The sequence below is a fragment of the Clinocottus analis genome, unplaced genomic scaffold (genome assembly GCF_023055335.1).
Source record: "Clinocottus analis isolate CAN_PGR_092001 unplaced genomic scaffold, fCliAna1.0.p SCAF_12, whole genome shotgun sequence".
Classification (NCBI taxonomy): domain Eukaryota; kingdom Metazoa; phylum Chordata; class Actinopteri; order Perciformes; family Cottidae; genus Clinocottus; species Clinocottus analis.
In genome coordinates this window covers 17,996,046-18,012,994 of record NW_027175843.1, presented here as the reverse complement: position 1 = coordinate 18,012,994, position 16,949 = coordinate 17,996,046, and the positions used below count along the sequence as shown (strand labels likewise).

General features: G+C 41.5%; 1 protein-coding gene across 6 annotated transcripts; it reads right to left on the bottom strand.

Moving 5' to 3' along the window:
• Positions 1-1,215: 1,215 nt before the first annotated feature.
• On the bottom strand, positions 1,216-16,296 carry ddx3xa (DEAD-box helicase 3 X-linked a). 6 transcript variants are annotated; one of them, XM_068572308.1, is made up of 22 exons: positions 16,115-16,296; positions 15,938-16,010; positions 15,027-15,078; positions 14,572-14,619; positions 13,795-13,854; positions 10,203-10,310; positions 9,726-9,867; positions 9,320-9,424; positions 9,129-9,228; positions 8,867-9,002; positions 8,597-8,694; positions 8,408-8,506; positions 8,133-8,293; positions 7,883-8,027; positions 7,654-7,798; positions 7,278-7,328; positions 6,405-6,586; positions 5,823-5,940; positions 5,569-5,722; positions 4,661-4,797; positions 4,479-4,538; positions 1,216-4,307 (listed from the first exon to the last, which is right to left on the bottom strand). In XM_068572308.1, the coding sequence occupies exons 2-22, from the start codon at positions 15,980-15,982 to the stop codon at positions 4,213-4,215; spliced, it is 2,241 nt and encodes a 746-aa protein (XP_068428409.1). In that variant the 5' UTR covers positions 15,983-16,010; positions 16,115-16,296; the 3' UTR covers positions 1,216-4,212. The 6 variants fall into 6 exon arrangements, with proteins under 6 accessions (XP_068428409.1, XP_068428412.1, XP_068428410.1 ...); XM_068572311.1 differs by having other exon boundaries at positions 4,438-4,538; positions 16,115-16,295; XM_068572309.1 differs by lacking the exon at positions 7,278-7,328 and having other exon boundaries at positions 16,115-16,295.
• Between the last annotated feature and the right edge of the window lie 653 nt (positions 16,297-16,949).

Genomic DNA, 16,949 nt, shown 5'->3' with positions numbered 1-16,949 from the left:
CGAAGCTCTCGGATCAAACCGCCGAGGCAGAGCGGTAACTTGGAAACACACAGATTACGCCAAAACACACACACACACACACACACACACTCGTTGCATGAAGTTGGATGTAAAACTTGCAGAAATGCAGATGTGCAAATGGATTAGGGGGGATTATGGTACCGGCAGCGGGCATGTGTGATCTATTGAGGCGATCGATGCGGTTTGTTGGATGTGATTATGACGCCTTCTGCAGCGTCTTCCTCCAAAGAGACTTCAAATGTCCCGAAAGCGGTATTTTCAACACACACAAAATAACACAGATGTTACACAACAGGCTTATGAAAACCTCCGCAGCACTTTAGAGACGATGTGACCTTTCAAGAGTAACATGGACAAACCTCCCAAAAGAGAACGAGCAAGAGCGAGAGAGAGAGTGTGTGAGTGTGTATGTGTGTGTATGTGTGTGTGTGTGTGTGTGTGTGTGTTGGGGCGGGGTTCATGCAGGATGTGCAATCAGCCTTTTCACTTTTCGGCCTAAAAAAAGCTCCCGCCATCTGTAGAGGCATCAAATGCAGGTCAGCTTTCACTTTCTTTGGGGGGGAACTTTTACCCCTCATGTCATATTTATAATATATATATATATATATATATATATATATATATATATATATATATATATTCTATACTATATTTATATATATAGTATATATTCTATACTATATTTATATATATATAGTATATATTCACATATGAACACTCGTTCCATAATACTGAGCATTAATATGCGCTTGCTGACTGTTGAACCTCAGACTCACAGGACTGACAATTTATTTAAATCTGATTTAATTGATAAGTATTTAGGATGAGAATATATGGCATTATGCTTCTACCTATAGCTTTTCAGTCAGTTTTGTAGATTCAATTGTGGCTTTACTTATTGTAATGATTGAGATATCAGAAAGAGACAAAGAAACACAAAAATGACTAGAGGCCAAAAGAAAAATGACCAACATTTAATTTTTACCAATTTAGTGTAGTTTCATTTGTAAAATATCGACTTTCTTTCTCACAGCAAACTGACACTTCCTAAAACACATTAGAAAGTTTAAAAATTGGAATGAAAGATTAATGGGAAAACGTGTCAATAACAGTAATAAGTTTGGTTGCGTTTAGTAGTCGTTGACTTCCAAACCACCACGCGGGTTTTGGGGGAAAGAACACGAGCCACACAGGTAAATTTACAAATGAAATCTTTATATTTTTGTTTTTTCAAAAGAAATGAAGCCCATCCAGATAGATACCAAATTGAATGTTGCCGCCCGTCCACCCGGCGTCCCCTCGAGGAACCGGGCCGCTGCTACAGGTCTTCTCTGCACAACTACAGTAAACAAGTCTTCATGGAACATGCTGGATTTTTTTTCCAGATATTTTTTTTTTTTTTGCATTCAAACATATTTTTTATTTTGGTAAAATCATACAATTGCACAGCTGAGTATTTCCCATGCGGTGCAGTAGCCTATAAGCTAATACAGAAAGCAAAGTCTACGCCTAAAGAGCTCCGGGGAGAGGGGTTCTCCTGGAGAATGTGCAGCACGTCTCGGGTTCTGCCTGCAACAACCTGCGCAGAACCTCCTGTTCGTTCAAGCAAAACATTTTTCCAAGAGCTGCCTTGGAAGAAAAAATTAAAATAATAAAAAGAAAATATATATTCTGCAGACGTGCGTCACATCCAAAGAGAAGCCCCGCCCCCGGAGGGTTTTCATATTATGCAAATACAACAATGAGAATAAACCACATGTTTGTTTCTTTAAGGATTGCCATGTGCCAGACATTCACTGGAGAAAAATAATCATCAGGTCAAATTGGAGTAAAGAATCAATAATGCACACAATTGGAGAATCTGAACACTTCAAGCACTGATATGCTTAAGATCTTCTTCTTTTATGTTTTGTTTGTTGTTGCTATTTTGACAGCTATATTCCAAACCTTGGCATGTTTGTTCAATTCCATTTCAAATTTTGATGACCAATTAATAGAATCTAATAGAGATTGACTGGCCACGAGGAGGCCCTGAAACAGCTGTGGATATTATTTACTGAGTCCAATGTATCTTAAACATTAAAAAGCTCACACTACCCCGAAATATATAAATTTCACGCAAACAGGTGACATTCAACATTCAAGTGCCAGTGTTTTTTGTACTGTCTTTTGGTCAAGTTACTGAAACTTTCAAAGAATCACTTTGAGGCTTACAAAAATAAATATTTGTCAAAAATGCTTAATAAATTACACAAAACTAGCAGCAAAAGTAGAATCTAGAAATCTGTGCAAATGGCTAAATTCCCCCAACTGCTAAATCCCCTGGTCCCAAATAAATCCTGGTTTAAACGTTTAGAACCTGTCCCCTTTGTAAACAAGCTGCGTTTTATTTTTTTCACAATCTCCTCACACACAATATTTGGAAGCTTAAGGACACATATCCAAGACATCTATATAAAACTCTAGATGTGCAATAAAAGAACTTCTTTTTGTAAAACTTGATGGGCACGACGAACAAGGGCCTACACACTTAAATCAAGTAGCACCATTCAATCTCAAGTTCTCAACACTGTCAGTGCATCCGCTTATAGTTTTTTTCTTAAAATAAAAAATAAAGGTTTCAAAAGGCACAACACACCCTGATGAGAAAATTGGGAGCATTTTGAGGTGAAATGCCCCATCTCTCCTCCTCTCGATGGCTGCTCCTCTTTGAGAGGAAAAGCCCGCTCCGGCTTGGCGAAAGCCACAGATTTTTTCGTATACACGTCCGAGCAGATAAACTCCCAGAGGACCCACGACGGTGCTTAAATGTCCCGTTAGGAAGGCGTCCCCTCGCTCCCCTTCCCTCCCTCCAGTCTTTATCCCCTCCCTTCCCTCCCCCTTCCACAGTTGTACTACGCGGCGATGGGGAAACCCAAAGCCTCGGCGATAGCGGTGCACTGAAAAAGCCGCGCCTAGTCCCCGTTCCCTCCCCTAAGTGGTCGAAGTGCTGCTCTAAACCGCCGCCGCCATTTCCCTCGCCCCTCTCTCTCGCTGTTTGTAATTGATAAACCTCAGTGATCACTTCAAATGCCTGTCTCTTTAAGATGAACCAATGCCTCCAACGCAGCTTGAAAAGAGAAAACGTTTGTAATTAAGTTAAGCCTGCGACTCAGTTCACGTGTCTTTCCTCCTTGACCAAAAAACAAAACACTTGCAAGCGTAGAATACCATCTGGGCCTCGTGGATGCCGGTCGATTCAGTAAACACTAACACCACGCTATGCCCTCCCGATGCTGTGGTCCTTTTATGCGGCCATTTTGAACTTCGCTTTCAAGATTGGCAGGCATTTTTTGTTTTGATACATATTTGTAGAGAAACAATTCCAAAAATCAAAAAAACTGACTTCAGTTTTTCGACCTTGCACACACCTGCACCCAAAAATGTCTCAAGTAAAAATAAACAAAAAACACCGCCCACTTAACGCAGCTAGCACTTGGTGGCGCGCTAGCTGCCGTAACACTGTCAAGTCAATTTAAAAGTGTGGAGTAACAAGTTCCAGCAGTGATTATTCTCGTTTTTTAAACCTCAGCGATCGTTGGCACCGAGCTTAATGACTTATGTGTTTCTTAAGATTATAATAGGAATGGCTATTTCAAAGACTATCATATCCATAAAAAGGAGCCTGTCCAGGATAGAGTGAGCAAAAAAGAAAAGAAAAAAAAAAGAAATGTAACTTTGTCCCTTAGGATTAAAATACGGTTGCCTCACAGAGCGGCCCAGTTTGTGTTAGACATAGTAATGGCTCCATTAGCTGTTTGACTATAGAAAAAAGGCTACATGATGTTCCTGCAATAAATTTGAAGTTCAAATGGAATCATGACTCAGCGCCACAATACCCCAGTAGTTTGCCAAGGTTTGATTAAGTCCAAGCTTATTATTCTTTTTTTTAATATACCTTTCTAATATTATTTTTTTCACCAAACAATAGTAAAATCAAATTTAGAGCTCTTGGCCATGTTCATCTGGTGAAATGAAAACATAGATTTTTTTTTCCTGTCTAAATTCCAAAGGCACAGTACATTAACATACAAATGATCCTCAGGTTATTATTTTTTTTTTATATAGTTTTTAGGTTTTTTTTCTTCCACAAAAAAGGAACAAAAATACTTTTAACAATGAAAGCCCGAAGTTGCTATCGGACAATGCATGTCAGCATCCATGCTCACTCTGAGGTGTGCGAATCTCTGCGTTCTCCGGTGCATTGCACGTGCTGGTGACTTTCCTTTTGCCTCGTGCTGCACTTCCTTTTGAGAGAAGCATAATGGCAGAGAACCAGGGTTGGTAATGTACTGTGTGTCAGTGAAGCTACACAGGGAGGGTTGTTATGGTCTGGCTTAAGTTAACATGTGGTTTCCCTTGGGTTGGCATTGCAACCTGATCCTACGGCGACTAGTTGCCCCACCAATCCACACTACCAGAGTTGCTATAATTTCCTCCATAGCCGTCATTGTTGTAGAAGTTCCCGCCAAAGCCACCTGTGGAGGACAAAGTCGGGCTATGAGGAGCGGCATGGTTCTACATAGAAGTGTGACCAGTGTAAGGTTCAGGACAAAGTGAAACGGATAAAAAAAAAAAATGGGGAAAGAGCGTTTCTTACCGCCGCCGCCACCAAAGCCACGATTTCCTCCTCCATGGCCTCCAGTGCTGCGTCCACTACCCCGGCTGCTACTGAAGTTTCCAGGGGCGCCACCAGGCGTCTGACGGTAGTCTCTAGCTCCGAAACCACCAGAGAACCTTCACAAGAACGGACGTTTGTTAGACATCGTAGTACAGATTGTGTGACGGTAATTCTTAAATATCAGAAGTGATTGATGCCAAGTATTTTTTTTTTTTTTTTTTAAATGGATATTTTCCACACAAAAAAATAAATAAATGCAAAGCCGCACAAAGAGTTAAAATGTTTTACGACACCAGGAGGTACAAAATGACAGTTTGCTACACAACTAACATGAAGAATGCCTGACTAACACCTGAGTAACACATGGCCGACATGTCTAACACCTGACTTACATAACCAACCTGACAGAAACCCGTTTTAAAAATGCATGTTCTAGCGTCTGAACCTTGACAAGAATGTACGTTTGTTAGATATTATAGTACAGATTGTCTGAAGGTACTTCTTAAATATCAGGTGATCAATCACCTATTTTCTAAACAAAAAAGCACAATTTTTCTTTTTTTAACGATACAAGTTCAACTTAACGAGGTCCAAAAGGAAAGTTTGTGACGTGACTAACACAAACACCTGACAGACGATCTGTTCTAAAAATGCATGCTCAAGCTACGAAAACAATTACAAGATATTATAGTACAGATTGTTTAAAAAAAGGTACCTCTTGAATGTCAGAAGTGATTAAGGCTGTGTGGTTAAAATGTTTTACGACAAAAGATGAACTTAACGAGGTCCAAAAGGACAGTTTGTGACGTGACGAACACGACTGACACACAGACACCTGACTGAAGACGTGTTCTAAAAATGCAGTCGTTCCTGCTCGAGACCATTACCTCTTGGAGCGCCCGCGGGTGGTGCTCTTGTGCTGGTGCTCGTAGGCCAGGCTCTCAAGCCAGGAGGGAACCTCCTGCTTGGCCTCCACCAAAATGTCCAGCAAATCTTTGGTTATGTTGCTGTTTTTGTCGTTAAAGAACGACGTGGCCAGACCTGCGAAACACAGTGAAGGATTAGAGAGATATTAAAATATAAACGTACATGACGCATACAAAAATCGGTCTTAAGATGCATAAATAAAAAAGGTCCCTACCAAGGTTGCCCACACGTCCCGTACGGCCAATACGGTGAACGTATTCCTCAATGTCACTGGGCAAATCAAAGTTAATGACGTGCTTCACATTGCTGATGTCCAGACCTCTGGCGGCCACCTGGGAAAAGAAGAAATCAAAAGTTAGAATTTTTTTTATATAAATAAAATCAAACCACTTTTAGTCGAGTTTCAGTGTCCCTCTTTTTTGATTAAAAACATAAATAAATACAGTCAATTAAAGATTCTGTTAACCTTTGAGGTTGATTTCTGTGAGTTTGCCATCCTGGATCTGGCTCATTACTAGTTGTGCTAGATATACTAGTTATATATTTGCACTCAAATAAATTGAGCATTTCAAGGCCTCTTCAAATGAGCCCAGAAACAAGCATGTTACATTTCACAACAGTAGCTCACGTGAAAGATAAAAATAGATTAAAAGAAAAGAGAGAAACCACACAAATCTGATTTTAAAGCAAAAACGTTGCTCTAGCGAGGGCTTGTTTCATTAAATTGCAACCACTCTTAACCCTTTCGAGATGGGGCTGCGTCTCCCCAGTTAGGAAAAACCATACGATCACTTACAGCTGTAGCCACCAGGATGGGGCAGCGTCCAGACCGGAACTGATGCAGAGCTTCCTCTCGGTCTCTCTGGGATCGATCTCCGTGGATGCTGGTGCAGGCGTATCCCTCGTGGTAGAGGAAGTCCTCCAGGGCATCGGCTCCTTTCTTGGTCTCCACAAACACCAGAGTCAACGCCTCTTTGACTGCGTGGCCGGAAACAAGGGGCAGGGAGCGGGATGAATTAGATGAAAACGAGAAAACCAAGTGACATAGGATTGCATAAAAATATGCATTTCCGGATGACCATGAATTCTGAACCGTGGCTTTAGGTTTTCTGCACAATTCAGACAACTGAAACACTTCCTTTTAAATTAGGCATGTCCCAATTCTTAGGATTGTTACCTGATATCTTACAATTGGATAATTTTACAAACTTGGGATGCCCCAAGCCAATAGAAACCTATGGTAACCGATTCTTTCGCGGTTGAGTCAAGTTTACGACACGCTTCTACGCAATACCAACATGGAGTGGAACTTTCCCCCTCGTGGCGGTGAAGTGGTCTAAACCAGACCTCGAGAAGCCGTTAAAATCTGTCACAGCCATCTGACTCGTGGCAACCAGCCACCGCGGTGTTGAGCCAGCTGACCTTAGCGCCGGTGTTGATGACACACTAACTCTTCGTTCCTTCCTTTTCGGTGGGCGAGACTGAGTGACATTGCAGAATTTGATTCAATAGTAGAATCTAAAAAGTGCAACGTGAATTCTAGCGTTCGTCCTACAAGCTCTTGTCGGAAACTGGGGAAAAGCCGGGGAGCAGAGGGACGGGATGAAGTTGGGGATGTGATGTCTATGGTTTGTGGGTCAGAGTGAAATTATGATAGGTTCACACTAACCAGGTTTCTCTGGGGCATCTGGCGCATTTTCTGGACCATCATTGGGAATAACTACAAAATAAATTAAATAAATCAGCCGGTAAACGTAAGGCTTCTCAATACACAGATTAAAAACAATGTAAGATCCACGTGGAGAAGCTAACGCACTACACACAGCATTTTATTTCAGCGACTGCTCACCCGTTAACGTAATTATATTTTATATTTCACTGCAGGGTCTTGCTATAATGAACAACATTTCTTAGCAGAAGTGTAGAAAAGTCAATATTAGCTTGATATGAGGGAGACTAAGAAATGCATAACGGATTAGAGCCCTATGTGACGTTCGTGAGCGGCAAACCCCAAACCGCGTCATAATAACGTCTGCATTTTTCACCTGTGGCATTGAGCAGATCAAGAAGGAAGGACCTCTTGTCACAATCTTCCACCCAAACCACCTTCTGGGTGATGTTTTCTGAAGTGGAACCAACGCGGCCCACTGCCAGGAAAATGTAGTCCTCCAGGAAGTCACGAGCGAGGATCTACGCAAATGAAATCAAACATAAGTATGCAGATAATCCACGCATTTAGCAAGCTTCGTTGTACTCGTTGACCGTCCGACAGACCTGAATCTCCTTGGGGAAGGTGGCGCTGAACATCATGGTCTGGCGGATGCCTTTAGGCGGCATTGTATCCTGCTCCACAATGCGTCTGATCTGTGGCTCGAAACCCATGTCCAACATGCGGTCAGCCTCATCCAGGATCAAGAAGCTGCAGAGACGCATTTCAAATTTAATTACAAAAAACTAAAATAAATATGAAAATCCGCTGTTTCGACAACAACAAAAACAATCGGGATCTCGGTGTTCTACTGACTTGCAATAATCCAGACCGATCTTGCCCCTTTCCATCATGTCGACCAGACGTCCAGGTGTGGCCACCAGCAGGTGACAGCCTCTTTCCAGCTCTCTGATCTGCTGGCCGATATCGGCACCTCCATACACCACGCAGGGACGCACACGTGAGCGATAGGCAAACTAAAATGTAGGGAGAATGGGGGAAAATATAAGTTTTAAGATGCAATTTAAAAAGGTGTCAATGTTCAGGCAAAACGTTTTATGTTCCATGTGGTGTCGGATCGAGTCCCTCACCTTTCTGGCCTCATCGTAGATCTGCAGGGCCAGCTCTCTGGTGGGCGCCAGAACGAGGGCGATCGGGTACTGCTTGCGGCGGCCATACCTTCCACTATCCTGAGTATGAAAGAAGTGATGTGCATTAGACACAATCAAATGGCAAAAGCGGGATCAGTTCAACTATTGTGTGTTTTCTTTCCAAAATACCTGTCCATTGTTCTTGGCGGCAGCAAGAGCGTCTCCTGGCCCTTCCATGTAAATTTGACTCAGCACAGGCAGCAAGAAAGCGGCGGTCTTACCGGACCCTAGAACACACATGATTACATTATTTAGACAACCTCAAACAAAATATAAAACCATGGAGCCAAAAGACGTAAATGATACATCAACCTTTAACGTTGTAATTAGAACAAAAAGGCTGGTTGATCTAGTTAAAGCTGTCAAATGCATCTACTGAGAATATGTAGTAACACTCACCAGTCTGGGCGCAAGCCATCAGGTCTCTCTTGGACTTGATGATGGGGATAGCGTGCTTCTGGACCGGGGTCGGACAGGTGTAGCGAGTCAGGTTGATGTTCCCCATGATGATCTCCCCCATGTCCACATCGTGGAACTACAGAATAAATCAGACAGTCAATAAAAACGACACAAGCTTTTCTAGTAAAACCCATTTATACATTAAGGATGGCCATTTTAATGACAATTTTGAATATGCGAGCGCTTCTGAATATACACTTACGCTGTCAATGTGGGGCGGACAGTTGCTACCAGTGGCCTCCACGGGAATATCATCATATTTCTCGAAGTTTATGCCAGTGTTGCTTGCGGCAAAAAGCTCTCTGGAAAATAAGGTTGGCAAAAAAAGTTGAGATCAAACAAACCACAACACAAGATTGGTGTTTTGTCAACTGTGAGGAAGAGCCATCTTACGCTTCCTGGCGCTCGTTGGCCGCAGTGGGCTTGGACCAGTCGTCGTTACTGGAGTCGTCTCCCCACCGGTTACTTCCTCCGCCTGAAGAGCCGCCGCGCTCATATCTGTACACAGGACCCCAGTGTGTTAGTTAATGTGTGCAGCCAAAAGAAACCCTTCCATGTTTTAATTTAATAAAACTATATACACACACTATAACTGGCTGGAGGGAAGTTTTACATCATAACTTATTTAAAAAACGTATTACACAGGGGCTGCTTTAAAAAAAAGAGGAAACTAATACTAGTACAAAGAAAGAATGGAAATACTGTCAGAAATTAAAGTATACCATCATTTAATGAATGCTTTTCTATAAAAATTCTGATTATAAAACATCAAGACATTGTAATTTGTTGTTTGACCCACCTTCCTCTTCCCCCGCCTCCTGACCCACGGTCATTGAAGAAGGTAGACTTTGACCGCTGATCAGTACGTCCGCCGAAGCTGTTGTAGGCAGCGTCCCGAGGAGCTCCAGCCCAGTTTCCACCGCCACCATCACCACCGAATCCTGCAATGAACTGAGCCAGTCAGCGACGTGCGCTTTTTGCAAATCTGTGGTCATCAGATGACGCTGCTTCCTTACCAAAAGCGGCGCAAAGATCATTCCCCTAAGTGCACAGCTAATATAAAAAAAAAACTAACTGCAGTCCATTATGTAGACATCGGCTACCTACGTAACAAGGGTGGGGGAAGGCGAAGCCTCCATCTCAAACTACTGTCACTCTAAAAATCCAGAGCTATAGTTTGACATTTTAAGGCACGACAGGGTTTTCCCACCTGCATCTTGCAATGGTTGATTAAACGGGCCTCCACCCCTGTTACCACGGTAGACACCACGCCCACCTCTATCATTGCGAGGGGCTCCCCGCCCTCCATAGCCCCCATTTGAGCGATTGTCGTGGTAACCATTCACAAATCCATTGCTGCGGCCGCCGTCCCATCCAGGCGTATCTTTGTGGAAAGACAAACAAAATTGAGAGGCTTGGGAGGAAGAGCAAGATGCTGCACATTTGTGTCATAAAGCAAATACTCATTAAGCACTACTCAAGTGTCTTTTAGCCATAAGTCCCTCTTTTCCGAAGACTGACCTACACCTTTAGCCTAAGGTGGGATGCAAGCAAATCCATAGTAGACTTGAACCTGGACTGTGAGTTTACAAAACTATCAGGATAAAAAAGAAAATGCAACATTTGTCATGTTGTCCATTATGTAAAAGATTATCGGGCAAAAAATGCAAAGCAAGTTCTACACCTGTACAGCACAAAAGATTTAAGCAAAAAGGATTTGGGTGAAAATTGGTTAGCACTGTCACAGTACAGCTTGCCAAGTAGCTGAGGCTATGACATAATCGCTAGTCTGGTGAGGATCTTAACTCATACCTGTGGGCCAACAGGTAAATGCTTCAGTCATAGGGCGTCCTTCAAGTAATTACAAAGCGAAAGCTTCCTAATGCTTCACACAGGCACACGCCAAACTATGCGATGTAGATCTGCCCCCTAGCTTCAAAAGGTTGAGCATGTCCACAGTTTTGGTCTCCTGTACTGGTCTGAATATCTAAATTAATCATGCATATATATTTTTTTAAATCCAAACCAAAAAAAAGTACTACATGGATGGTAAAGTAATGGATTTGTGTCAGTTTGGGGAGAATTTGGGGCCTCTCAGAGCTGCATTGCAATCACAATAGGCAAGAAAGCGATAAATACAATTTCAGATGTGGCATTTAGACCTTTTCCCACGACTGAGCGCTAATGTTAAGCTGAAGCTCAAAAGCCAAACGTTCGGAGGTGATATCACAGTTCATCAACCAATCAAAAACCGGACAAAAACGAGACAACGCTGAGTACTTTGCGTAAATTACAACTTTATCGCGAAGCTCTCGTAAAAATGTTGCGGTGGCCCGTATCAGTGCAACTTAGCTACCAAACATAGGAAAGCGGTAGTAGAGCCACCTTCTCCTTCTCCAAGCAATGTTGGATTGACCACATCATGTGTAGCTTTCAAGTAGCTTCCCCTGATGCGTTGTGCAAATCGTGACGAACAATCAGATGAGGAAATCAAAGAAATGTGGCAATGCAAAATGGTAATTGCCTCATTCTGGAACAGGAAAACGTGAAACTCCAAAACGGATTTCAAAGGCCAAACAGCGTTTTCAACTAATCACCTAGACTGCGTGCATTTCCTCTGCAGCACATGCATGAGCTACGAGTTGTTTGGTGAATCCAACACTGTTTGGAAAAAGAATATGTTCCCGAGAACAGTCTCAGATCTCCAGGTGAGTGTCGACATGCCCCAGACAGCAAATTAACCGCATATTCGGGAGACGCTGGCGCAGCAACCCAAGCCTGCTCAACTTCAAAGACTGCATGTTGTGAGATTACTTTTACACCTTTACATAAGATCTATACTTGGGCGTACAACTCCGCAATCTGTTAGCCCAAGAGAACATTTCTGGTGCATTATCACACAGGCACATTAAATGCGCAGTGCAAGTCAGTTGTTACATTAATAGTTGTGTAACAGGCTGCTATCGATTCGTACGGATCCCCGTTTACAGTTCAGCGCACATGTGAACTAGGGATTATACACAGAGTTAAACGTTGACCAACACAGTGAAAAACAAAGCTTTACCGACGATCGTTACCCGGCAATATTGAGTAAAATATGTAACCAGGACATCGGCTTTTTAGCCGTGAATCTCTAATTATGTTTGTATAAAAAAGGGTCAGGGACAACACCGAATAATCACTTTACAATTTTGCAGGTAATAACATCCCTTTCACACGCACTACAAGATTCAATAATTTGACACAGAGAAGTGACTGGATGCTCGCCTCTATTACGCTATCAAGTGCATGAGTAGATTTTAATGGTCATGATAATTTTCCACTAGAAAGTAGTGACAAATCAAAAGAAATCACCCGAGGTATTTGGTTGTTAGAACAAAATCCTTTGTGTACTCAGACTCTGCACAGTGTTTAGTCATTACACTTTGTGATTTCAATAGTGTACCGTGGGCAACTTAGGAACTGGGAAACTTAAGCTTAATAATCAGTGGATTTGAGTTGTCAATGCAGCAAAGTAAAGCCAGGTTTTGCAGCAAACTAAAATCCCTTACTTAATTTCCTGACTGGAATTAACAGAGGTTAAAGGGTATGAATGGTTGCACAGTATAACTAATTAATGTGATTTATTGCAGCTTGCACTCTTTTGGTTGAGTGTGCGGCATGTGAGCACGCACATAGAGTGGTGTTTATGATTCTGGGCGGAAGCATTCATGTGGAAAGAACAAAATAAGTAAAGCATCAAAACGGGTTAAAATCTGCAATGAGGTAAGGACGTCGACGTTTCATGGTACTTGTACATTGTGATAAGAGCCTAAATAGATGCATGACCAACTAAACTACCAGTTGGAAACTGCATTTCATGGGAAAATGTAACTTCAATTGTGCACATAATTTGTCATGTTGTAACAGTTTTAAACAAAATATGAAAAGAAATATTGTGGAATAGCCTAAATGTGGATATTATTTTAAAGCTACGTCAGCCCGCACTACTTTCAACATTGGGTCAATATTAGTAAGACAGCCACTAGTGATGCAGTGCAGTCTTGTAGGCACCATCCTCATGCATCATAAGCACCTTCAATTGCAAGCTTCAACACTGCGTTAAGCCCAGATTTCTGCTGCTTTTTTCAAGTGACCATGACAAAGCAAGGGCACATTGATTATGCCCCAGTGTTCAGCTAAATATACACACACACACACACACACACTATGGAAATCTGCCAACAAGTAGATGGCATGCAGGTAGAGGTCAAAGTATACCACATCTGTTTCGCCGACCCTTACTGTAGGCATGGTAAAAGGCAAGCTCTTGAGAGGCCAGTCTTGGGTAACCTGAGCAAAGGTAGGGAAGCAGGCTATAAAAAGACTCACCCATGACTACTGACTCATGCAGTGCGAGTGTTGGGCTTGACTTTACACTAATAGTTACCAATCTTACAGTCATCCCCTCCTGCTGTATAGATATTTCTGGTTCTTTGCTTTCTCTGCCTGCCATGGTTGCCTGTACTGCTTAGAGGAAACTTGGTGGACATTTGCAGGTGAAATATGGGCTTAGGTATACAGTGGGAAAATATTGTTGTCTTATACTTCAATAGATAAATTCCACCCAGTATATAGTTGAGGAAAAGCGTGAACTCTGCAAGCGTACGCTCATAAAATTGCCCATTATTTATAACATTTCTCATTTTGAATGCAAGCATCCTAGTAGAGAAGCACATCAATTAATCATGAGCCCATCATTATTCTTTACTGTAAAGTGTACAGCTCAAACACTCTCCTTCACACTGGCTTTGCTGTATGTAAAATGGCTATTTCATGCATCTGGAAATGCAGGTTGCCCTCAGCGAAAGCAGACAGAAGGGACTTACAGAGATTTACTGGTGCCACTGAATAACCGTACTGTCTACCAGCGGAATAAGCATTTCCTGCTGTGGAATGAGAAAACAGTACAAACGAGAAAAAACGTCAAGTGTGCAATGACACAGTACCATTATGCCAAAATTTTTCAAAATGTAAAATTATCTGGCGAATTATGCCAGGCACAGTATTTGTCTTGATATAACGCCTTTAGGAGGCTCAACAAGTACAGGAAGAAAAAAAACAACAACTTCAAAACTACCTTATCCCAGATACAAAAAAACCTTATTATAAATAACCCACCCTCCAGATTCCCCTTCATCAGAGCAGCCAACAGCTAGCACTCCTCTTGCTCACAAGTGAGACAATAAACCTGTGAAAGATTACCACTGACAATGGTTCAAATGTGAAATAATTTTGAAATTTGCTTCATTTTCTTCCTTATGATCAGCCTGGGGTGAACGTATCAGGCTCCAGCCATTTTACAGTACCACTTGTCCTACTTTATCCATGCCAAAATACGCTATCATGCACAGAAAACTGACTGACATGGTTTCCTCTCCTTTCTGTGCACTTGTAAAAGTAATCTGCAAAGATGCTGCATGCAGAACATCTCATCTTGGCTGGTCAAGATCAATTGATTGAGAATCAATTATTACCGCCTCACCCATACTTTCTCAGCTGTGCTTGCTTCTACCTTGCTCTGATGGGCTTTTAACACCAAGAAGAATGCCACAAACCAGACCCGTGTTGACGGTGGGTCAGTAAGCGTGTCTGATTAAACTTACCGTTTTTAGGTGCCTCTCTGTTTCTTAAGTGAGGTGGAATGTAACGTCCTAGGTGGAGGAAAAAATATATTATGTATACACATAAAAATATCAAATCCATGCCATGAGCCATACACAATACACTCATTCTTAATACTGTTAGACAACCTGAAGGTATAAATGCAAGAGAGGAAAAAAAAACTATTTTCCTATCAAAATAAACACACAATCACTTGTGATCTGCAAGAGTTGAATAGACACAATTGATTGTTGTCTGTATGGGTTGATTTGGTGTCATGTTCTCCAATTGGTAAATATTTATTCTATATTGTAAAACTGCATGTCTCATTTATTAGAGAAACTCAGTAGTTAGCATTGGCTACTTTATTGCAGTCACCACTACACAAGTAGCAGATAGAAGATAATGCCATCAATGCATTACATTGGCGTACAGTAGAATCTGCTTTATTACTTACTGCCAGTTCCTCCGCCTTGCCCGTCAGGAGAGTTTAAGTCCAGGCCAGCAAGCTACAACCAAAAAAAGACAAATATAAGAATGTTATTTAATTTTAATTTAAATAAGCTGTTACTTTGACTCCGAAACTACAAATAATCAAGATACAACACAATGATTATTGTTAGGTAATAATCTTTCAATATCTTAAGCAGCCATCTAACTTAAAATCTTTGGCTTTTTACCAAGTTTTACACTTCAGTCTAAACAAACCACAACGAAACAGCGTTTTATTGCTCCTTGAAACTAACAACGCATAAAATACTTAAAACTGTAATAAGACAAAAGTAAAAGTTAGTAGTTTATTATAACACGTTTAAATGCACAAACTGAAACGACGTGTCTAAGTTGATACGGTGTGGTCAGTGGCTTGAATTATTTATTCACTCGACAGAATTACATTTCAGAAACATTAATGGTGGCTTTAAAAAAAAAAATCCGCTGCCAACATTTTTTTTTTTTCCTGCGCCACGTTTCAGGTCGAGCAGGCCCGACGTTAGCCGGCTAACTCCACGGGACACCGGCAGTTTCATAAAACGTCAACCGACACTCGTAACTTTCAATTACATTTAAATACGCATTCCCACGAAACAATATTTGTCTTGCGCGTGTGAGCCGATCGTTGGCCAAGATAAATGAGTGAAAAGTCACCGCGAAACACGCGTGTTAACGTGGTTAGCCTGCACCGCGCAGCGACGAGCTCCGCCATCACAATCTCCTCCACAGCGACACCATCACCTCCATTTTAGCCGCCGCAGCGCTAGCTTCGCTCTTTTCTGTCGAAACTGCGTGCGCGTAACGACATTTTTTTTCAAAAGGAAACAAAAAAAAAGGAGTAAAGTCACCGTTTAATAAGAATAAAAAAGTACTCACCTGCTGATCTAGACCGTGGGGATTATCGACGACCACATGACTCATAACTAAAGAGAGTAATGGGGGATTATTTCTGAAGAGAAAAGGATTTTCTTTGTTAGCGCGAGCCGGCTACGCTGTTACGTGAAATTTCCTTTTTTTCTGTACAAAATTGTCGACCTTGAAACCAACGGTTACCTGTAAAAGTTATCTCGGCCGATTGCGTTTACTTTAAATAAATAAAACGACGTTTGTTATAAATATAAATGTCCGTTTCAAGTTTACAAATGAAATGATTAAAGTGAAGCTGTAGAACAGGAACTCCGCCGGCAGGCTTGACCGTGGTGGAATGAGACACGGAGGACTCAGGTAGCGCGAGATATCGCCTCTGTAACCCCAGGCCGGCAATTCTCGCGAGAACTTCTCTTCCTTCCCGGATTGGTGGAGAAAAAGCTGCTATTTGCAGACGCAGGAAACCAATCATTAAGGCAGCGGTGGAAGAGGTAAAACTAATTCTTTAACACTATTACAACAGTGCGAAAATACTAAAGTCCAAAATTCAAAACAATTTAGTAGTTCTTTTTTAATTGTGAAGGGCTGCGTGTTAACAACTTCATAAACTTTGTGGAAAACGTGAAGGGATTATTCCTCCAAAACAGACAATTTCAGAGAAGATTAAACTTTATTGTCATTGCAGAGTACAACGAAATGCAGTTTAGCGTCTGACCAGAGTGCAAAAGAAAACAGCAGAAGTGCAGTGCAATGTACTTGATAAATACAATGTATAAACAGTATGGAACAGAATAAACAGTGGACATGAAGTGCAGCTCTATACAGTCTCTCTCTCTCTCTCTCTCTCTCTCTCTCTCTCTCTCTATATATATATATATATATATATATATATATATATATATATATATAGTGTAAATATAAACACAGCAAAGTGCAAGTGTGTTCACAGAAAGTAGACACAATCAACAATTGTAAAGTAACACCTTTAATAAATTGAATGACAACATAAATTACATAGTGT